General features: G+C 40.0%; 2 protein-coding genes across 2 annotated transcripts in view; both read left to right on the top strand.

Moving 5' to 3' along the window:
- EFCAB5 (EF-hand calcium binding domain 5) overlaps positions 1-8,376 on the top strand; it is a 32,982-nt gene extending 24,606 nt beyond the window's left edge. The window contains exons 15-23 of the mRNA XM_088533116.1: positions 736-1,025; positions 1,906-2,078; positions 2,802-3,030; positions 3,757-3,909; positions 5,130-5,233; positions 6,023-6,276; positions 6,813-7,042; positions 7,702-7,798; positions 8,177-8,376. Of these exons, the coding sequence (XP_088389242.1) occupies positions 736-1,025; positions 1,906-2,078; positions 2,802-3,030; positions 3,757-3,909; positions 5,130-5,233; positions 6,023-6,276; positions 6,813-7,042; positions 7,702-7,798; positions 8,177-8,376 (1,730 nt within the window). The remainder of the gene's footprint in view (positions 1-735; positions 1,026-1,905; positions 2,079-2,801; positions 3,031-3,756; positions 3,910-5,129; positions 5,234-6,022; positions 6,277-6,812; positions 7,043-7,701; positions 7,799-8,176) is intronic.
- Positions 8,377-9,284: 908 nt separating this feature from the next.
- NSRP1 (nuclear speckle splicing regulatory protein 1) lies at positions 9,285-22,628 on the top strand. Its single transcript, XM_088533102.1, has 7 exons — positions 9,285-9,321; positions 10,758-10,845; positions 16,575-16,631; positions 18,429-18,560; positions 18,974-19,181; positions 19,803-19,911; positions 21,460-22,628. Exons 1-7 carry the CDS (start codon positions 9,302-9,304, stop codon positions 22,481-22,483), a joined length of 1,638 nt encoding a protein of 545 aa, XP_088389228.1. The 5' UTR covers positions 9,285-9,301; the 3' UTR covers positions 22,484-22,628.
- Positions 22,629-22,970: the final 342 nt, after the last annotated feature.

The following is a 22,970-nucleotide window of genomic DNA, read 5'->3' as shown; positions in this document are numbered from 1 at the left end:
ACTAGGGCGAGTAGTGCAGAAAAGCAATTTTTGATAATCACAATTAGAGCCTTGCTGCATTCCTCTTTTCTCCAAGGGAAAGGAAACTCCCTCAACCCTTTTTCCTACAGCTTTTTTTGCCATACTTGGATCACCCCAGCTTCATTCCCTGGGTTATGAAATACAACATGGGTTTACTCCTCTGGCCTTTGCAAATGGGAAAGAGTAGCCTCCATGCAGTGATCCTTACTCCTTCATTCCCCTGTGGGCTAGCAGGCTCTGTGGTGCTTTAGACATTTTTCAAACAGATTAAATCTTCTAAATCCAGCCACTTTTGGTAGCTCTTGTTCAGGTGTTCGTGATCTTTTTGCTCCACATTCACATCTCCTGGTGGTTCTAAAACACCGTTGTCCCATCTATTGCATGTCTTCAGTGAAGCTTTCATTTTCTTTGATCTTCATTTATGAGATCCAGCACCGTATAAATGTTATTTCAATAATGCATCACAGACACTCAGAGTAATTAAAAAATATGGTTAGTTTGGAAGTCCTCATCTAAAGGAAAGTGTATCCAGTCTTGAAGCTAGAGATTACCTGTCATGATGACAACCTAAATTTAGGAGATAGCTGGAAGAAACCCAGAATGAGGGGTGGAGCACTCCACTTGAAGCCAGTTTGAATAAAAAGCAAAATATAGTATAAGTTGAATAGAGATGATTTAGATTATCCCTGTTCTATTTTCTGTTTCTTCTACTAGCAAAGAAGCACCTTTGCTTAAGCTACCCACAGCCTAGCAGAATGGGAAAACTGTCCCCACGGACGTTCCAGACTTACCTTGAATTAGTGGTTTCTGAGTTAAGTGGGGATGAGGATGAAGTCATTGATAACTTGGTGGAGTTCCTGAGCACGAGTGTGGAACGAAGTCACATGGAGTATCTGCAACACTCGGCCAGGAGGAAATGGCTGCACAGCATCCAGCAAGCAGCTGAGACCAGCGGAGCAAGCTTGGAACCAGTTTACAGAGCAGTGTTTAAAGTCCTCTCTCAGGTATGCACGTCATGGAGCATGAGAGTCTTTTCCATCATGGATAGTGACACTGTCTTCAATTGAGTGGAACTGCCAAATATCATGAGGAGTTGGTCTAAGGCTGGATTTCCTTGCGCTTTTCTCCACTTAGCTCATGTTCAGGAGAGCCAGTCGTTAAAAACACAAAGAATCACAAGTCAGATCTAAGATACAGAAATTCTTGTTCGTGCTTTGCCAACACAGAAAACCTTTCATGAATACCTACTGACTCACATTTTGGAGACCTGATTAGTTTCAATGTGGAAATCCACTGTTTTTGCTGTAGAGCTTCTGAGAGAAAGTGGAGGAGCCTCAGTCTGTGACAAAGATGAATAACTTGTAGTGGGAATAGTTTCACTTTTTCCTTCCAGATGCAACTTTAGATATTTGTCCTGACAGTTAAACTGCAGGAGCAAAACTTCTCCCCCTTTTCAGTACTATAGTAATTGAAGCATTCCTATAATATTGTCCAGATCTGTAAAGGCAATAACTCTGGCACTTGTTTGTCTCATTTTTTCAGAAGAATCCCCCAGGGGAGATTAAATCAATAGGAGTTTTGTTTAGACACAGGTTATAATCGAAATTATTTTTATATGAACTGGCCTTCCACTAGCAGTAACAAAAATGAAATCTGTTCTCCCTGTCAATCAAAACATGGGGTGTTTTTGTTTATAGCAGTGTGTTGAGGTCAGATGCAATCACATCATAGCCATATATGTGTCATGCAGTTGGTGCATGACATACAAAATCAGTGACCTAGAACAGCAGATCAGCATAAATGAGACAAGTGATAAGTGCCTGAAATAAGCGTAATGGCCAATGGCTAATGCACATAATGTAATGGGAAACATTTGGTTGCTAGGATGCCGAAGCCCATGGGGATAGCAAGAAGATCAGTGCATATATTGCCCTTTTGGAAGAGAACCAGATCTCACCAGAGCGAGGACGGATTCTCCTACGCTATGTGGCATGTACTGCAGATGATGCCCCATATGTCCTAAACCAGATACTTTACAGAGACATGAAAGGAGTGAGGTAAGGAAAGCTCCAAGGACTGTTCCTTTTTTTCTCAGAAAAACACGTGGAGTGTAAGGGTGCCAAGCAGTGGTTTGGGGTGCACTAGAAATGCAGGTTGACTCCACAGAAGAACTTCCCTCAGGGACCACTGTGATGGAGTGAGTCATTATCATATACATTATTATACTTTACACGGTCTACTTATAACTGCTTTGTTTGGGATCTCACTCCTTGGGGAAATTAGCTCACAGTCTAATAAGTCTCATCCTTTAGCAAACGTCTGTTATAGTCAGCCTACATTTTACTCTTTTAAAATTAATTCTATTACAACCATTTACATCCACTGAATATTTTTTGAGAACAATGTCTTTTTTTTGCTAATGTTTACGGTGTAAACAGCCTTCCTGCCTCTTTACCTGTTGTTTCTGCAAGATAGACACATTTGTCTCTTCCTTTAAATCTTGCCTCTTCTAATCTATTAAATGTAACTGCTATTCACCTCTGAATTCCTTTTCATTACGCTCATTACTTGATGTTTTTATAATGACTTGAGGATGAAAAAGGCCTTATTTATTGCCTCTGACTTTGAGATGGAATAGCTGCAGTGTGCTAGGTGTGGCCAGAGTAAGGAGCTAACACCTTCCTTCTCGGAATCCTAAAGCGAGGAAAGTTCAAAGTTGCTCTTTTTATCTCCTAAGAATTTCCCACTACTCCCACAATCTTCATAAGTTATTTTTTTAGCTTTGCAGCTGTCGAAGAAGGGAAGCCAATCCACGTTCCAAGAGTTCAGCTCCATGGGAACATCCACTTCTGGAACTATGACCGCCCAGTGGAAGAGAGAAGAGGTTCATTCCTGGTACTGCCATTGCAAGATGCTCGCTGGAGAGTCTTCGGAATTCTAGGACTTGATACACTTTGGGATGAGTGTGAGAAAAATATTTTTCTGACCCATGAGATCAGTTTCTATCAGGTAAGCATCATGAGAAGGCAGCTTATGAGAAGACTTCAAAAAACTGTCTAAGGACCATGTGAATTTTCCAGACTTGCTCTGAGTAGATGAAGATGTACATCTAGAATGGAAGTGTGGGCCCCTTTTTACAGCTCATGGTGAAACTGGTAGGAGCAGAACATCCTATTAGTGTCTTACTTATTACCACCTTAATCGAATTTCAGGTGTCACCTTGTCAATAATTTATTTAAACTTCTTCTGATCTGACTAGTAAATGAATTGCGGGTTTGTGCAAGGCCCAAAGATAGTAGCATTCACTTACAGAAGCTCTGGACCTAAAATTTGTGTTTGTTTCCATAAAGTTTCATGAACTTGCACATGTCACACAATGGGCTGCTTATAAACGATGGCTGTTTGGATTTCTTTGGGATGCTCTTTAGGATCAGCCTCATCGCGAATGCCTCATCTGAGCAGCAGGGAGCGCAGTAAGCCAACATTAGCAAAGAACTTTGCACTTTCCACTAAAAAACAACTTTATCTATTTTCATACTTGGGTATGACCAGGGTGTTCTGGAGCCTTAGAGCCTTATTTAATAAGGGACATCTCATTGTGGCTTTTCAGCATTGCAAGTTCTCATTAAATTGTTAATACCGATTTACCTCATTTTGAGGCATGAATGTTTCCCCAGCTCCATCCCCAAGTCATATGGAAATGTCTGGCTCATTTGAAGGATTCTGCTTTCACAGGGAGTTTCTCATGCATTCAGCAATGCCTACCACCATGTCTGCACACGGGAAAACATTCTGCAAGAGATGCTCACTGCTCTGGACTGGTTGTATTCAAGAACATCCAACATCCACACTGTCATTACATATTTTGTGGAGCCTGGCCAAGATAAGGTATGCAGGGCAGTGCAGTGAAAATGACTGTACTTGTTGGGGTCTGATGGAGCTACTTGGGTGATGATCTGCCATTTCTATCTGCCTATCATTTCTTAGTGGCTTTTTCATCAAAATGGAAACCTGCCTGAGATTCTTATGCCTGGTTATGTAGCAAAAGGGCAGTGCAAGTAGAGAGGGAAGGTTCCCTCTTTAAAGGAGACCCTCTTCCTTCTTGTCATCCTCCTGTGTAAAACATATCAGCAGTTCTCCTGCAGTAGTCCTTTCTCAATGGGGCAAGGGAATATTCTGCTGCTTCAGTACTTATGTCTGCGTAACAGCTAACAAAGCAAAACTATATACCTACCCAAAAACACACACAGCAGCTGGATAACCAGCTTGCCAACTCCCTACTAAAGCTCTGCTAATTCGGCCTTCCACAAAGGGAGCTGCTCTTTGTGGAGATTCTATGGGTGCCCAAATTATGGCATGAAAAAAAAAAAAGAACATCCTAGCTCCTTGTTCTGAACCAATGTTATCAACCAAGGTGTAAATACAACTCCGGAAATGGTTGCTCCCAACCAGGCAGCTTGTAAGGGCAGCCCACTTCCCTGCAGATCATATTGCAATTTTTCAGCAGGCATTTGGGGTTTGGGAAGTTTTCAGTTCACATAAAAGTGAGTTAAGAGGAAAAGCCAGTGTATGCAGTATTTAGGACTGATCCTGTGTCACTGAAAAGTCTGCATGACATCTTCTGCAACCATAATTCATCTGCTTCCTCTGATAAGCCGGGTTTATGTTGGCAGCGTTCTTTCGTCCTTCCAGGCTTTGCACTGCCAGATAGCCAGGTCTTTTGCTCCCCCCGGTGCTTTTCACATGTCGAGGTATGCTAAAATGAACATGACATGAGAAAAGGTCTGTAAAAGGACATGAAAAAGAAGGTTCCACAGGAAACCTCTTCACTAATCTGTGGGTGTTCCTCAGTATGGGAACCTGGTATTGAAATAAATAGTCTGGCTGAGGGAGCTCCAGGGCACATTCTTCATGAATCTTGAGGAAAATACTCTGGGAATAAAACCAGACATTGTTGGGAGATATCTATAAATCATCCATCTATAAATCATCCTCACTTGAATGTGAGTGGGAGCCTTTCTTTGAGAAATAAAGCTTCCTTTCTCTCCTGGCTTCAGAATGGTTTTTCCTTTCAGGAATGAAGCTAAACTTCCCTGTCTCTCTAACAGACATGTGACTATGCTCTGCGGAAGATGATCACTGCAGATCATACAGGGCAAAGAGAAATCCATACCTCTTCTACTCTTCTCCTCAGAAAAGAGAACCTTTTAAGGTGAGTTCTGGCACTCTAACTGATTATTTCTGGTCCTACACTCTAGTCTGCATCAGACATGGTACACATTACATAAAACCAATGGGAATGCAAGTCTACAAGGGTGTTTGCCTATAGCTCTCCTACTATCCTGGCATCTCGTGTGTGTGCATGCCATACTGACATAGGACAGCCCGGACTGTAAAAACTTAGCTTCTAATAATGCTTACCAGATGAGCTGCCAAGCAAACTCTATGCTTGTTGTGAAAGGTTTACAGGATCAGAGCCTATACTGTAGCATTTTGCTCTTTAGATTAATCTGTCTTTTTTTTTTTTTTTTCCTGGCTATATTAGTCTCATTTCCTTCAACTGTTTCCTTCAACTGACAAGAACCTCACAGACTTCTCTTTAACATATCATCAGTGTTGTCAAACTTGTTGAAGAGTCATTTGTTGTTCCAGCAGAAGTTTTTACTTCTTAAAAACTCTATAGAACAAATGTCAACATGGTTATAAACAGGAAGCTGTTTTTAAAGCAAGACTACAACTTAATATGAGTTTGTTAAACTCTTACGATTTTTAGCGATTTTCTGGGTAAGCATTATTGTTCCAAAATGCTATTTTTCCCTTTCTGTATGTCATCTGAATGACACTTACATCTGTTCATAATTAAGCTGCAAGAAAATAAATTTAATAATATAATACCTTTGTTTCAACAACAAGAAATGGTTTCTTGCTAGAACGCACTACAGAAGTACAGAAGTGGAGTTATAAAAAGTAGAACATGTTTTTCTCCTTATTCTCTTTTTAGAGATTACCTGTTTAAATGCACAGACACTTCACAGGTCGTTGGCACCTATCTCTATGGAGAATACCACTTTGCAGTACCTCTCCGGGATCTATCAGGACAAGCTCTCGGGGCATTAGACCTCAGTATGGGACATCACCAAGGATTACTACCCCATGAGCACAAAGACCTGCAGAAAATGCTGAAGATTGTCCAAGCTGCCTGCTCAGAGATACTGAAGATGTGTTCAGGGGAAATGGAACCAATCTATATACTGGGTATTGTGCATACAAAGCTAAACTTCTCTTTTGTGGGTATGAAATCAATGTGTCTCAGGAAAACCACATCTGCAGTATCACTCATACCAATGTGAAAAGACAAATAGAAACCTTTAATCCATGTAAACTGTACTGAGCAAGCGTAAGTACTCAGCAGAGTACAGCTAGGCAGAATGGAGGAGATGTCTTACTTGCACTGGGGGAAGTTGTAGTAATTACTCCCTCAGTGGCTGCAGTTTTCTGAAGACCAGAGCAGGCCCAGGAACATATAGATTCATAATACTTATGGCAGCTATACAATTCCTTTGAAATATTCTTTGTTATCAACACATTTATGTTACAGCGAGTGTAATTTTCTCAAACACATCTGCATTTCAAAATGTTTCATAAAATACTTGGGCTGTGTAAAAAACAGCCACTTAGTCAAGAAGTAAAAAGAGTTAATTATAGAGAGGGCAGGGCCTTTCAGTCAGTAGCATGTCTTGAGTAGTAGATATTTATAAGCAGCTTCTTGAAAGGTTGACTTGTAATTCCAGAGGCAGAAAACGTGGCAAGTTTGAGGCATGCAGGGATTCTTTTCCACCGGTTCATGCTGCAGGACCTGCGTGAGTGTATCCAGAAACTTAAAGCTGAGGACTTTGCTGAGATAAAGAGCTATGTAGAACCTCCAGCTCTGGTACACAGCATAGTAAAGGCTGTGCTGTTGCTTTTCTATCCAAAGTGGAAGGGCTCAGAGAAGATTGAGAACTGGAGTCAGTGTATACTGGTGAGAATTTGAAATGTTGAGGCATTTTTTTCCCCTTCTTCTTTCCCCAAGAAGATGTAATGGAATTTGCCAAGGGTGGATAGGCAGTGAAATAATTTGATGTGTGTCACACAAAAAGGGCTGGCCAGTTTAATAAGCCAGATATTTTTTTTTTATTTATTTAAAGAGTGGAAAATGGACAAGTGAACACTGTAGATATGTCCATGTGTAAGTAATGACCAGATAAAGTCATTTTAAAAAATTGCATTACAAATAGAGTTGTACATGGGGATCTGAAATGAATTGGATAAATGAATTTGGAAAGATTATATCCATTGACACATGGTGTTAAGGAGCTGTTATATATGGTAAATGAATCCATAAACCAGGCATAAGTCTATAGTTACTGTGTATCTGCCTAAGCTACAAATAAACATAATGATTTGTAGCTAACTTCTAAACTATTCTGTTGGGAGAATATCCTTCCAAATTAAATATAAATGAATACTATATATTTTTCCATTCTTGCAGACCTCATCCATTCAATATCCCATTTTTTCTACTTTTCTGCAAGTACTACCTACAGATATGCTATTTGCTTGACTTAGCCATCTTTAATTCTGTAATACTCCATTTTTTTCTCCACTGCTATCTGACTCTCTCTGTTCTGTGTGTTGCAGAAACTCGATGACAATTTGATTCAGAAGATTTACTGCTTTGATCCAACTGCTGCATCTGTGCAGGTTCAAGCAGAGGGGCTGCTGGACTGTATAACTGGTAAATATCCTAGACTAGTTGTGAGGTTACCAGACACAGCTCATCAGTGAAACAGTGTCACTGGCAACTTCCAGCTTTTAAGGTGCTTACTTCAGAAACTATCTTTGGCCTCCCAATAGATTAAATCACAGATAAGGGAATCCTAAAATGGGATCTTTTTCAGTCAATAAAGGTCAACCTGTAACTATAATAAAAAGAAAGTATTTCACATAATTAACCATTAAAATAAGCCTCTTCACACCATCACAGTTTGCCAAGGTGGAATTACAGGACTTGTGCAAAGTCCCACTCATGGGGTGACCTTCCCTGCTCATTCAGGCGGCATCGCTGGTCACAGTTTTGACTTTGCCTTTGCAGTTACGGCTGTTTTTGTTTCAGGCATCCCTAGAGCAGACGTGTGGAGACTCGGATCCCTTCCCGCCGGGTACCTGTACGACTGGGCAGGGACCTGCTGGTCCCTGGTAGCGCTCGTGCAGAGCCTCAGGGACACCCAAGGTCCGTCTGCAGCCACCGTGATACCACATTCGAGGGTTAAATCATTCATCTTTTCATTTAACTCCAGTGATTCTGAGGATTAATACTCTTTTATTGACTGTTGCTTTACACGTTATGCATTGCTACTAAATATTTTCGTTAAGATGATAGGAAACCAGTTAGAAATTGTTAAGAAAACTTCCTAAAATATTAAAGGGACCGATTTTGTTAGTGTAGTTGTATCTAATAAAAGGTGCATTAAAGTTTTATTTATTAGTATTATTTAATTCTGCTGAGAAATTAGAAAAATGGGTAAAACAGTTTATATCTACCAAGCGGCAAAGCTCATAAGTGATACAGGAAATTCTAGAGTCACTCTCCTTAGATTACTTTTTAGGAATAATTTTAAATAAAAGTTGTTAATCAACATTAAAAAAACTTCCAAATGTCACACAAAAAAGCCCAATGCTTTTAATATAGCACAAAGAGCTCCCTGGGTGGGATGTAGTTTGAGATTACAGCCCCGCTCGCTGCCTGCAGCAAGATTTCATCTTTGCAATAACGTTCCTTTGGGCAGAATCGCTTTTTTAATAAAACGTTGGGAAATTAAACTGCTCCTTCTTTATTTACTGGGCAACACGGGACGCCGGGCGGGTATTTTGTAATTGCTGGAGGCGGTTGATTTGGAACCTGCCCCCGGCCTCGGCAATGGCGGCCCGGGACGGGGGAAGCTCCCGCCCTCCGCCTCAGCCCGCGGCGCTCGGGGCAGCCGGTACCGGCCGCCTCCCCCCCGCCCCGGCACTTTCGCCACTCGTTGATGAGCCGTTAAAAAAAAATGTCTCTCTCCTCCAGTTGTCCCCCCTACCCGCCCTCTGCTTCCCGCCGGGGCGAACCGGGAGCAGGGGCTGCCCCAGGCCCCACGGCGGGACGGGAAGGGGAGGGGAGGGAAATGGACGTCTCGGCCGCGAGGAATCTGCGGCCGCGGAAAGGCAGGCGGCTCCACCCCGCGGCGGCGGGTGCCGGGACAAGATGGCGGCGCCGAGCAAGCAGTGAGTGCGGGCGGTGCGGAGGGGCCGGGCGGGCCAGGCCAGGCCAGGCCAGGCCAAGCCAAGCCAAGCCAAGCCAAGCCGGGCCGGGCAGTGGTGCGTTACCTCGGGCCTCCGGGCCTGGCAGCGCCTCCCGCTCGGGCCGCTCCTCCCGCGGTGCCCAGGCTTCGTGAGGCCCCGCTAGGCCGGGAGCCGGTAGCTGCCCCGGGCCCTCAAGGCGCAGGAGAAGCGGGGCCTGGGCAAGGAAACCCCTTACCTGGCCCCATTTGCGTTCGGGAGCTGCCGGCCTCGGCAGACGGGGCCCTTGCGAGCCCTTTCCCATCAGCTGCCGGTGTTCTGCGGGCCTGGGGCCGCGCTCTGCTGCCCGCTGTCCCCGCGGGCCCCGCATCCACGGAGCGGCGGCGCTCGGTGCCCATGCAGAGTGGGTGCAGAGGGCGCAGAGTTGCCCATGTGCGGGAGCCGTGGTTTGGGCCCAGAGCAGGACAGGCGTGCTGTGCAGCTCCTCCAGCCTTGCCGTCTGTATGGGTCGGAATTTAAAACTGTGTTTGCATTCAAAGGACAAAAATAAACGACTGAAAAGCAAGCAAAGAAGGAGTAGAGGCTGTAGAGGAGTTCTGGCACGGGCGTTTTGACTGACAAAACAGAATTCTCTTAGGACTCCCATGCAAAGTGCTTTGTAGCTGCTACCATCCAAATCCTTCCTATGATGGCAGTGACACAGTCCAGGCTGCTCTCCGCACCCTGGGAGCAAATAAAACTACTGGGCAGGCGGCAGGAGGTAAAAGAAATAACTCCTCACCGTGTGGGGGGTTAAGCTGGAGACCTCTGCAATGCTGTCGATACCAAAAGTCAAATGAGAGGAGAAATGGATAGAAAAGTAATTCCTGGAAGCAAAATGTGGTTACTGAAAGCACCACAGGTGTTAGTAGTGTCAGCACAAGAGTTCTCCATGTGCAGCTGATCTCTCTGTGAGCTGCCTGCAAGACTCTTACTGGAGCCGTATCTGTGTGTTGGTGGTTTGCAGTCTCATACAAAGCATGTGAACTATTTACTGCCCAGGCAAACTTAATCACACACGAGTATGTGCTGTAGGCCAAGGCTAGGTTAAAGAGCAGATTTTTTTTTTAATTTTCTGTGAGAGGAAAAAGCATTTTTTAGAAAACTTAAGGATGAGAGCAGTTTGCTGCCTAATTTCGGAAGGTTGTAGCCTTCGGAAATGTTGCATAGAAGAAAAGCAGCAATGGCTCTGGGAAAAGCTGACGAGTATGTGGCAAAGCTGAGTGCACTGCTACAAATGCTGGTCAGAACTATACTTGATAGTATGGTGTTGATGCCCATATTTTGTTTCTAAAATTGTGAATGGTGGGATTTTGTTTTGGCATGTGCTGTATTTTTATTGTAAATAGTATTAAAAGCAACTTTTTTTTTTTCCCCCCTAGATATGGGCTCATTTTGCCCCAAAAAACACAGCAAAAAAATCTTGCTACGAAGAAACTTTCGGTGTTTGAAGATGACTCTGATGAAGAGGTCAGTTAATCAATTTTCTTCTTAAATTTGTCCCATATTCTTGGAGTTGTTTGTTTTATTTACTACAGTTTATTTGTTTACAACCTTAGGGTTTTCACAACCCATATACCAGCATCAGCTCACAGCAACATTACTAAGATATGTAGCATCATTTTTGTTGTGATTGTGAAATATGATATGTATTTTATTCAAGTTAAATGAAGGTGGTAACTTGATGCTTAGTTACTTTCTGCCAGCTCTTGCAATCACATTTATGTGGCTTTTTCTCTGCAAGATTTAACATCTTGCTCATAAAGAAATCATTTGGTTGTCACAGGTAAGTTTGTCTGCAAATATAACACCAGTAGTGGTCAACTGTTGATTTTAATATCTACATTTTACAGTAAGTATTTTAAGTGTGTTTCAATATTGATCTTTCCACCCACATTTGATAATAACTACTTACCAATAATAATGATAATGACAAATCAAAAGTTTTAAAGGAAGGGGAGCCAAAAAACAAAAAGGTAATGAGTATTACTTGTAATTCTTATGACACTTGAAATGTGTCATGATTGGACAATATATAGCCTTTCTATGATCATGAAGTTTACTATATGACGTTTGATTATATTGCATGATATTATTAATGTTGTTTTCAGAATAAAAGCTTGTTACCTGCCCTGTTACCTGTAGAGGGTGCTGTACTCCATAAAAATAACAATTTTATATGTACTGCCTTTGACATGAGGAAGTCCAAGAACTGGCTTGGTGTGTAAGACAGATTTGGATGCCTTTATAACTGCCTGACTTCTACATAAAGCTAATGGAGAATAGAAGCAGATCCACAGTGCTCAAAGGCAGGAGAACTTTCCCTGTCCATGGCAGTTCAGGATTTGGAACACTGGGTAACTGTGGTACCTGCAAATTGAAAACTTGAAGGACTGTAAACCTGAGATGCTTCCAGAGTTTTCAGATGGATTGCCTGTTTTCAACTGTAGTTCTGGATCTATTTGAAATTTAAAGGCTTGAGCGAATCTTTTTCTGAGATCAGTCCCTAAGTGCTTTGCTCAAGGTTACACAGGAAGTATAATGCAGAACGGGTCTGTCTGTCCCTCTGCTGCCAGCTGCACTTGCTCTCTTGAAGTGTGTCCTTTCACATAGAATGAGAGGATAAAAACAAAATTAGAATAAAGCATCATTATGAAGCTCTACTACAGCAGAGTCTTCTGGAGTTTGGTTTTGATACACAGGAAAAGCCAGTTACTCTTGGAAACACTAGACGATTTGCATTATACTCTTCAACCCATTAGCTGTTACCCAAATTCTTTCCAAAGGATTTATAAAAGCTGACACATTCACTATCAGCATCTGCTCTAAAGACTCTTAGGAGTTGCCATGTGCATCAATATGCTACATACACAGCAAAAAGTAATAATCTCATAACAGCCTTTATCAGAGAAGATCTTTCTTTTGTTGTTTTTTTTTTTTTTTAAAAAAAAAAAGCAAAATTACTTTATTAGTTCAGTAATAATTTCAGAGCTTTTCAAGATAAGGAGTAGCATTTGGGAGGGGTTTCATTTCCTGTCTGCTACCTTATCAGTCAGAACTATATCTCAAATGTCTGGAGATTTTGTATTTTTAACTGAACTCTAATAAAGTTCGTGCTGGGAAATCTGCACACCTGACATGGTCTGTGATTATGTATTAGATACCAAACTTTTGTTCCTTATATTTATTTATTTATTTTTAATGTCACTATGCATATTTCATTAAGATAGTGCCTGTACTCCTGCTGAAGGAATTTGGAAGGTGATTATTTTTTTTAATGTATGAACTCTTAGCTGTGGCTTAGAGTGTCAGTGAATGTTAGTTACTGACTAAGATCTTTGGGCTAGTTCATAGCAAGCTAAACATCTGGAATGGAAATTTTTTTGAAACATCATATTGCCTGGGAACAAGTAAACCAGGTAAAGTGATTTCTTTTTGCCATTTCATAATACAAACAGTAGATTGATTTATGGAATGGCCAAGTAACTGCTGTAATCTAAACAAAAGGAAGGTTGTTCTTTGTTTATTTGTTTTTTTTTTCTCTTTCTCTCTCTCTTTCTCTCTCACACACAAACAACCACGTGGCCAAAAATGTTAAAGGATTAAGAAAGTGATTAGTCAAATTAAGGGATGCATTTTGGTGTTGAACAATGATACAGGTGCATCCTCTATTTCCGGAAGTCCCTAAAATTTTGATTGCTGGATGCTCTCAGGGTATGCTGAGGAAAGTTAATCATTTACATGACCCGTTTTTCACGTTCTGTTCTGTTAGTGGCCATGGCTAGAATAGCATATGAATTGTGATGTATCTGTTGTGTTGACTTTGTTTTTAATGAAGGTTTGAGTCGCATTTATGTTTAGTAAATGTCCATGTGTAGGCTCTAGTATGATAATATAAGTTTCTAGTTAGGCAAGCCCTAATAATTTGGTGCTAAATATGTATGTTTGAGAATATAGGTAGCTTCAATTAAAAATCGATCATTTTAAGATCTGTTTTGATTTCTTGTATATTTTGGGAACATATTTTAAAATAATAGTACTGATATTTTTCACAAGTATTTTCAACTTCAGCTCTTGGCTATTGTATGAATACAAACTCATGTAGCATTAAGGCTGTAACTTTCTAGAAACTAGCTTCATTACTGAAAATTAGTCATAGATCTAAGACTTGTTGTCTGTGATTGTGCTGGAAATGGGGTCACATCTGCTGCTGTAGGAATTGTGTAATCTACAGAAGAATTCAGAAGGAGTTGATGCAAAAAGCTCTAAACCAGGAACTGGCTTTTTCTCAAGAACAAATGAGATGGCTAACAAATTCAGAAGAGTAAATAGAACCCAAATATTTTTTAAACTAAGCATGTTCAGGTCAATCGTTTACTTTCCTCCTTTTAGTAGAGTTTCCTAAAAAGAAGTTTAGAGAAGTCATGGTCAGACATTCGTGTCCATAAGGGCTTAGCACTTGGAGTATTGCAGTTGAGCTCTTCAGTGATTGTGAGAAGGAGCTTCGTATATTATAGGAGCCTATAAAGAATGTGAGAGAGGTTTAGCAATTGTGAGAGGATTTGGAGATACGAGAGGACATTGAAGATGCAGGAAGGTGGGGTAGGAGGAAGCTGAGGGTGACGAAGGCACAGCACATGGGGCCTGCAGGTGTGGGAAGGCAGAGCATACAAGATAAACTTGTGGGACAGTGAAGTTGCTTAGTTGTCTCCTTTGTGGAATCACCATCTTGGATACTTGTTTTCAACTTTGAACTGAGCTTTTTCTAAGTACTTTGCATATCATTAGCATAAATTGAATTTACCAGAAATAAGCCCAAAACTTTGGTAAGTAGTTTGAGTATCTGTTCTTCTTGTGTAAGGAAATTTGAAGAAGCAACTTACAAAGGGTGATAAGCTGCTGGATGGAAGTAAGGAGGTAGTTCAGGTTCTTAAGAGCCCTGCAGGAAAAAGTACACGTAGGAGGAAAGAGATGAGAGGGCCCTTGAAAACATTGGTAGCTGTCAGACCATTTCTTTTGTTACTTTTGATGTTGAACTCCGTTGCCTACGAGTTGTCTTCCATGGTGTTGTAGGCCAGGTGTCCTGTCGGGTCTCATTTCTAAGACTTTGTGGGTTTGCTTGGGTTCAATATAGCCTCATAGGACAGGGTTAAAATATTTTCTTGCCACAGAAAATATTAAACTGTAAGCAATGTGCTTCCAAATAATAGCTTGACTGCAGGGAAACAAAGTATGAGACAGATTGCTGAGCTCGTAGGGCCTTTAATAAATGGACAGTTGATAAGTGAAAACAATACAAGAGAACAGGAAGTTCTCATCTATCAGAGCTCGTAGCACAACAGGAAATTGTCGACTGTAAACCTAGGGAAGGTGTTCGTTTTTTTGTAAACTTACTGCCCTCCTGGACAAACAAATCCCAGGTGGACTTCTTTACAATTTGTGTACAATCACAAGGATTGTATATTACTTCTGTGTTTGCATAATCTTTATAGATCAATGCATTTATTTCTGGTAGGACAAGGAAAACATCCTAAGCGATGTTTGGGATATTTTGGTGGAATAAAGCTTATTTTGTAAATATAATGGCAGGGCCTGTTTTTCTTTCCCCTTTTCCTCGAGCCCCTGTTTTCTGGCAGAGGATAGAGGACCCTCTCCCTCCCCGAGGCTGGGTCTTCCGTGCAGTGGCAACTTGTGCTCTGCTGCCAATTTAAAATAGTTGCTTTTACTAAGAGAATCATACTGCTTTCTAGTTAGCATTTTTAGAAGAAATCATAAGGGATCTGTTGAGATTTTTAATTCTCCATTTTGAGAAGGAGCAGCTGACAGACTGCTCAGGAGAGTGGCAGCTTTTGACCATGCGGGGTGCTGCCCACTTGCCAGATCAAGCAGGTAGGACACCTACGATGATGAAAGAAATAGGGACAGATTGTATAAAACCATATAAAATGAGTTCATTAATTCTGTTCATGGCAGAGCTTGTTCTCTGTTTCTGAAATAAACTAGTGAAAAAGATTTGACTTGTTCACAATCTATCATGTAGAAACCTGGGGAAAAGCACTTGGCTTTTTATCTGTTGACGTATCTGTTAAAATTTCAACAGTGTAAGAAAAAGGGGTCATGACAAATCATTATTTTCTAAGCACTAAATAAAATCTAAATCTCCTTTGTTCAGTGGATTTACTTAAATGTACATTGTACTTGGTTTATTTGATTTCAGAAGATCCTAGTTCCTGCTTCCAAGCTTCCTGTTATTTGGTTTTCTGTTTTTATTAAGATTTTGTTACACAATCTCTTTCCTTTTTTGAAAAGCAATATAGAGCAGGTTTTATTCAAAGGTTCAAAGCTTGGGAAGCTGTCAAAATGGAAAAGGATTTTTCCTTCCTATTTCTGCTTTATAAGATTAAGTGATATCTAATTACATAAACAAGGCTGAGTCCTGTCATTTACAGTGAATCTGTTTAGTAAACAGTATTATCTCTTGGTTGAGAGAAGAAAGCTATGCAGTCAAATTTAACACTAATTAAAAGGCTTTTTTTTTTAAAAAAAAAAGAATGATTAGAAATCGTTTTTCAGCAATGGATTTTTTTTTCCCCAGGAAAGATTAGTATTGCTATTTTCTAGCACATTAATCATTGAAAAAAATAAAATTAGGTGTCAGTGCTTGAAGTACTTGCCGTTCAAATTAGCAACATTCTTCTTTTTAAAAATATAATACTACTGGCACTGATGACACTTTATTTAAAGTACCAAAATCCTTTTGGATATTTGGCTTTGGCTGAATACAGCTATTGCCAGTAAAAATTTTGGCTTCTGGCTGTTTTATTTCCAAATAAATTTACGTATTGGAAACTGTCCCTTTTGAACAGCACCTACCTTTTTAAGAGAGTAATAGAAATATGATATACCCTTGAGAATATTTGTCCTTCTGTATTCACAAACACAGCTTCTAGCAGCATTAATGCTTTGTTACACTGCTTGGTAGGAGGACACACTTCCAGTTTCCATTAACTTGGGAATGATTGTCCTGTGCTTAGGATAAACTCCTAGTTTTTCTTGCATTCAGAAAAAGTACTATTGAAGTCCAAGACTGTCTGATGAAATTAGACTTTAATTACATAGCTGCCCATTCAAATGTACAAAAATAACATGAGCAATTTCAATATCATTAACATGATTTCTGCAATGTTTTCATCTTTTAGACAACTGTTGGTCAAAGTCTTCAGAAAGAAGCATTGAAAAAACAAGCAATGAAACAGGTAAGCTGTGACAGGGGCTCTTCATGCCCACAGCAGAAGAAATCACTGAATTTAATATTCAGAGCTAAGTGGTGATTTTGCCCATGTTTGAGTGTTTGTCACAGGGAGCCAGTTCAGCAGAAGTGCGGGTTCACACATGCTTTATTTGATGGCAAAGCTGTCAGAAATTCTAGCTAAGAATAAGGCCTACCAGCTCCTGTCCTGTTATTCCTGCACCTTCAGGTGCTCTGGGCTAATGGGTGGTGAAGCTGCACTGTTAACGAGGCCTGTGCAATGAGCAGGTTGGCAGTACAGGCTCTCGAGCCGTTGTATGGGCCACAAAGAGAAAAAATAACCAGCTGGAGTGAGCAAACGAGAGGGACTTTCTAATCTGGCTTTGCCAATGACGTCAGTGTATGTGGAATTGCATTTTTGTGTGGTTTCTGTTATACTGATAAAATGCCCTCCTTTCTTAAACCATCTTTATAAATAGTTTCTCATTTATATATTTCTCGTATGTCTTTACTGGAAGGAACACATTCAGTATTATGGTATTAAGGTGTTTAAATTTGTGAGGGTGAAATGGTAACAAAATACTTTTTCTGTTATATAAAATAATTTCAGAAACGGAGTTGTGTATCTTCAAAATGAGTTATCCTTTGAAATTGCCACATAAGTCTGTAGTTTTGTGTATTGCTTTCTGTAGCACAAGACTTTCTTTAAAAACTAGACTTGTAATTCTCCAATTTGAAGTTAACAAAGGTTAAGTATAACCAAATAACACTGGTGCTGCTCTTTTGGTAGAGGTTTTTATTCCACTTTTCTGGGCAGATTTGTTCTTTTTGAAGTTTTACTGGCTGTGAACAGAGAAGCTGCAATACAATCTGATCATAATTTAAAATACAATAAAACTTAGGTTTACGCAATATAAGCATGTAAATGTACAAGGTGTTGCATTTTAATTTGTGGTGTGTAGTAATCTTCTTAGAAGGAATTTTTCAGGTTTTGTTTATAACGTGCAGTAATACAAAGAGATTAAATTTGACAAAGTATTGCATTGTTAAATATATATTTACTAAACATGGTGCTTGTACTGTAATTCGGAAAGTAGTTTTACATAAGAAAGGAGTATTTTTTTTTTTTTAAGACATAGCTAGAGGGAGAAAATATATTTACGCATCATGAATTTAACATACTACTTTTTTGATGAAGCTAATGAATGCCTGAGAGAAACTTATGTGGTTATCATTGAACATTCCTCTTCTGTTAGCAGTAGGACAGATCCAAGGGCTCCCCTACTGTGGGTTTTTTGTTTGTTTGTTTTAATAGGGCTCTTAAAAACGGTATTGTTTTATAGTTCTGACTTGAAACTTGGCAGTGTAAGCAGAAGATAGAACTGTGAAATACAGAATTGCAGCTTAAATCATATTGATGCATGTTGTTTCTACATACTTGTTGTTTGGAGCTTTGCAGGGAATGTCTGTGGATGAAAACACAATAAAATTAAAAAAAAAAAGAAGCCTATACCATAGGAGATGGTATAACTTGATTAAGAAGGTTCCACTATAGTTTCAACTGTTGTTCCTAGGTGCAGGAAACAGAGTGGGCAAAGCTCAGCACTGGTTGTTCCTGTTCTCTATCCCAGTACCAGTTGAAGAACATTGTAGATCTGGCAATTTTTAATTTACACACAATATTTCAATGGCTAAGTTTGTAATATGGATTTCTTGACATTGCAGTATAGAAATAAAATATTTCAAGATGGTAGGACTGTCGTGCTTCATTTTTATATTTTTTTCCTCCCTTGTTCTCATTTAGACTAAATTGGAGATTCAGAAGGCTTTGGCTGAAGACGCTACAGTGTATGAATATGACAGTATTTATGATGAAATGCAGCAGAAGAAGAAAGAAAGTAATGCCAAAATATTATCAGGAAAAGATGAGAAAAAGGTCCATACCTGAAAATGTATGCTGTCTGTCTCATCTATGTATGCTAGGAATAACTATGATTGTTTATTTTTGAACTTTCTCTTAAGAAGCTAAATGTATTGTCTCCTGGGGCATACCAGGTGTGTGCACATATGCTGTTATGTAAGATAGTAATTCGTAAGAATTTTGGAAAAAAAAAATACTAGCTTTTAACTTGATGCTGCGGCCTCCTTTATTGGTAAAAGGAAGCATGCCATGACAGTGACCTAAAAGGGAGTGACAGATTAAGATTGCTGTCAAACCCTGCAAAACTAGTGTCTGTTGCTTTTCTTCCATTGCAAACTTTCTTCAACCTTTTTAGCAACCCCAGTTTGTGTTTTCTCAGCCATCTTAACTATCTTTCAGCATTATACCTTTTCCCACATTTACCCTAGCCCAGATACATCCAAAATATCCTCAAAGCAGCTGAGATTAGAAAGAAGGAACAAGACAAAAGGATGGATAGGAAAATTCAGAAAGAGCGTGAAATGGAAGGAGGAGAGTTTGCTGACAAAGAGGCCTTTGTGACTTCAGCCTATAAAAAGAAGCTGCAAGAAAGGGCTGAGGAGGAGGAAAGAGAAAGAAGAGAAGCAGCTCTGGAGGGTGAGATTCACACTCAATCAGTATAACTCCTCTTAGAAAGATGGGCTTGTGTTTAGTGTTGCTGTCCTGGATTCTCTGTGAGGCATGAGATAGTTGAAATATCAAAAATAAAATATCAAAAAAGAATAGATAGCAATCTGTACACAAGCAAATTCTGGCTGTTACTTTTCTATTGCACAGATTGTAGGAGGAATGGAGCGAGTCCCTCAATTTGTGTCAGTACTATCTGGATTACTCCTTCTATTTTTTAAGGATCAGTTGTCGAAGGAAGAATAGTATGGCTGGAGTCCAGCAATGGTTAGACTCCTTACTGCAAACATTCCGTTTCTAGTGTCCTAGAAATGGGCATAAAGGACTAGGACTATGAATAGATAGTAGAATAAAGAACAAGAAGGATAAATCTGGTGGATTTGTAATCTGTATTTTCAGCACTTAGAGTATAGGATAGTAAGATAATTCAGATTGGAAGGGACCTCAGAAAGGGTATCTATTCCAGCCAAGTTTCCTTGGGCTTTTTCCAGTCTGGTCTTAAAAACTTCCAAGATGGAGATATCCGTGGGTGGTGTCTAAGGAGTATTTGTGACACAGTTACTCCAACCTTGCTTCCTTCCCTTCCCTTAGCCTACCTGGATGTGACCAAACAGAAGGATCTCAGTGGATTTTACAGACATCTTCTAAAACAGCAAGTGGGGGAAGAAGAGATGCCTAAATGCAGCTTCCGTGAAGCCAGGTAGGATATGATCCCAGAAGGGATTCACACGCAAATTTGGTTTTGGTTATTTGTGATTCCCACATCATTGTAACCCCGTAGAAAGAAGGGGAATACTAAAACACTGACAGGGTAAGCACAGTACTTCGTACTACTGAGTTTTTTGGAAGATGTCTGATCATCAGTGGTGTAGACTTGAATGCAAGACAGAAGTAAGCACAGCAGGGATGCTGTTTGAAAAGGTATCCAGGAGATCGTCGCAGTGGTAACACTGCCTGATATTATTCCAACCTGGTTTTTATTTTGTTTTGCACAATATTGGCAGTCTTCATTAAGTTACATACTTTAATCATGTGAAGAACAAAAGGTAAAATAAAGGACATAGACAGGTAAGGTACTTCAAATTTTAGTCACAGGAAATGGTGCGATAATATGAATTTTCTGGGGAAAAAAAAAGAAGTAGGTCTTCAGCTTTGTCCACATTTACAGATGTATGATAAATAAGTTGATTTTGTGGTAGAATGAAGTTGATAAAATATACAGGAAGTACAGTAGAACTATTTTAAAATATTACGTGTATGTATAGTCCAAAAATAAGTAATTAGATGAGGCTGAATTATTTATATGTATATCCTAGATATCAAAAGTGTGATCACAGTGAAATCGCTCAGCTATCTGAAATATGGGCAATTTGCGTTATCCCTTTAATACAAAAACATGTCACTTCATCACACATAATAGTGAAAAGTGGTATGAAAGAAATGGAAAGTAAAAATTACTGACTAAAAGAAAAGCAGAACGCTTTCCTGAATTCCAGTGGAGAATGTGAAATTTGTGGCTTCAGTTGTTTGTCATATGAGGCTTAAAATCTTAGCACACCTCAACACTTGGAAAATGTCCCAAATCAGGTTTCGCTGGGGAGCAATATCTGCCTGGTTTCTGTGGCTGTCTGGATACTGGTGATGTATGATTAGAAATAAAAGGCATGTGGCATGTGTGAGTAAACATGCATTTCCTTCAGTCAGAAAAAAAGAAGGAGCATAACCTTCTGACAAGTGGCCAAAATGAAATCTATGAGTTTATCCCTCATGGTTCTTGTATTTAATAACCTAGTTGTGGAAAAGATACTAGTTTCTATTTACTCAAAAGAGTGAGATCTTCAGAAATAACCAGATTAAGAAATCTGCTACGAATAATCGATGCTCTATTCTTGTCTCTCTTACCAAAAGTAAGATCTGCTGCTTCTCCGAATAATTATTTGTTATCAGAGGAATAAGCACATAAATAAAAACATGCAGCTTACCAAAGATCAAACAGTAGAATGTGGATCTCTGTCCTGTCCCTTAAACAGAGGCTGCAGATATTTAGCCGTGATCGTTCTTGTAGATAAATTCATCTGCTTGTATTTACCAGTGAACCAGACATAAAATTTTAGTACAGATTCTTTGCATTGGACTCCTGGAACCAGAGCCACAACTAGATTTGCTTTCTGATGGAAAGCAATTTCGAGAAACATCTGAAATGTCAGACTGTGTAATGTTTCTTTTCTTTTTTAACATAAAAACGTAGGATAAAGGAAGAAAAATCTAACAATGATCATGATGAATCCATTGAAAGAAACAAAGACCCAGGTGAAAGACTAAGACTGAAGCCTTCTGTTAAGGAAGAAGATAATCCAGATGCTGACACTGATTTAGGAAGTGATAGTGGCGATGATGATAGGAGACGTAGAAAAAGTAAAGTAAAATTGAAGCAGAAAGAACGGCGAAACAGCTCTGTGAGCAGTGAGGAGGACTCTAAGCATGACAAGAACCGGAGGCATTCGAGGTCACCAGGCTCATCCAGTGAGGAGGACGAGCTGCTCACGAAAGCACAGACGAGTCATGCGAAGAGGGGAGAGAGCAGAACGGGCAGGCTGGGAAATGATGAGCAGTACCGGGAAAAAGATTATGAGAGAAGGAGCAGGACACAGGAAAAGGATCACCAAAGGGAAAAGGAAGAGCGGCACAGATACGAGGATCGTACTCATAGGGATAACTACAGAAGGAGAGAAGAGCCAGATGACAGACACAGGGGGAAGGAAAGAAAAGAGAGGGAGGGACATAGCAGAGAATGGAGGAAAGCAAAGGAGAGAGATGAGAAGTGTTCAGAACGAGAAAAAGAGAGATTAAGAAACGATAAAGATAAATACAGTGATAGAGAGAAGGAAAGAGATGAGAAGTACAGAGAAAAGGAAGATCATGTAAAAGAGAAATATGGTAGTGATGAGAAGAAACACAGACACAGGAGGGAAAGGAGCCCTGCATCTTTAGAAAAAGATGGAGGGGCCGACCCGGAGAAGCACACAAGAGGAAAAGAGAGAGAGGTGGATGAGAAGAGCAGCTCCAGCTCTGGAAGTTTGTCTGAGCCAAAACGTAAAGCAGGAGAAGGAGAGAAAGAAGAGAAAGAGCAGGCACAGAAACCACCTGAGAGCATAAGCAAATTTGCCAAGCGGAGCAATGAAGAGACAGTCATGTCAGCCAGGGATCGCTATTTGGCAAGGCAAATGGCACGTGTTGGTACCAAATCTTACATTGAGAAGGAAGAAGATTAATGTCATTGCAGTGGACAACAGCATTTGCTCCCTCGACCAAAAGAGAAAAGCCACTGCTGCAAGGGCTCTTGTACAGAAGTAAAAGTTTATCTAGTTATTTATTAACGTCTTTTCTTTAAATAATAAAAATATCTTTTGAAATGGATTAATGGGCCACTTGATCTGCAACCTCAGTAAATTTATAAAGTCAAGGAATTAAACATGACTGTTTCTGTCCACCCTGGCATTCCATACCCTCTCCTGGGTGTTTTTTTTTTTTTATCTGGAAAACCTGGAACAGTCCTACAGCTTTGACACGGTGTTGGTTGAGAACACGTCCTCAAGCAAGGATTGGCTCTGCTGAAGCAATAGGATTTTCAGTTATACAAGAATTGTTGCTGCCCAGTGATGCTCTCAAAAATGAGAAACAGCCCTGTAAATGAGAAAAGTTCAAGAAAAGCAGCCTGAATAATAGTCTAAGAAATCTTTGTATGTACGATGCTGTTTT

The sequence above is a fragment of the Tinamus guttatus genome, unplaced genomic scaffold, assembly GCF_059628265.1.
Source record: "Tinamus guttatus ecotype Peru unplaced genomic scaffold, ASM5962826v1 Tinamus_guttatus_pri_ptg000480l, whole genome shotgun sequence".
Lineage (NCBI taxonomy): Eukaryota > Metazoa > Chordata > Aves > Tinamiformes > Tinamidae > Tinamus > Tinamus guttatus.
The sequence above is the reverse complement of the archived record's forward strand: the minus strand, read 5'-3'. Positions and strand labels throughout refer to the sequence as shown.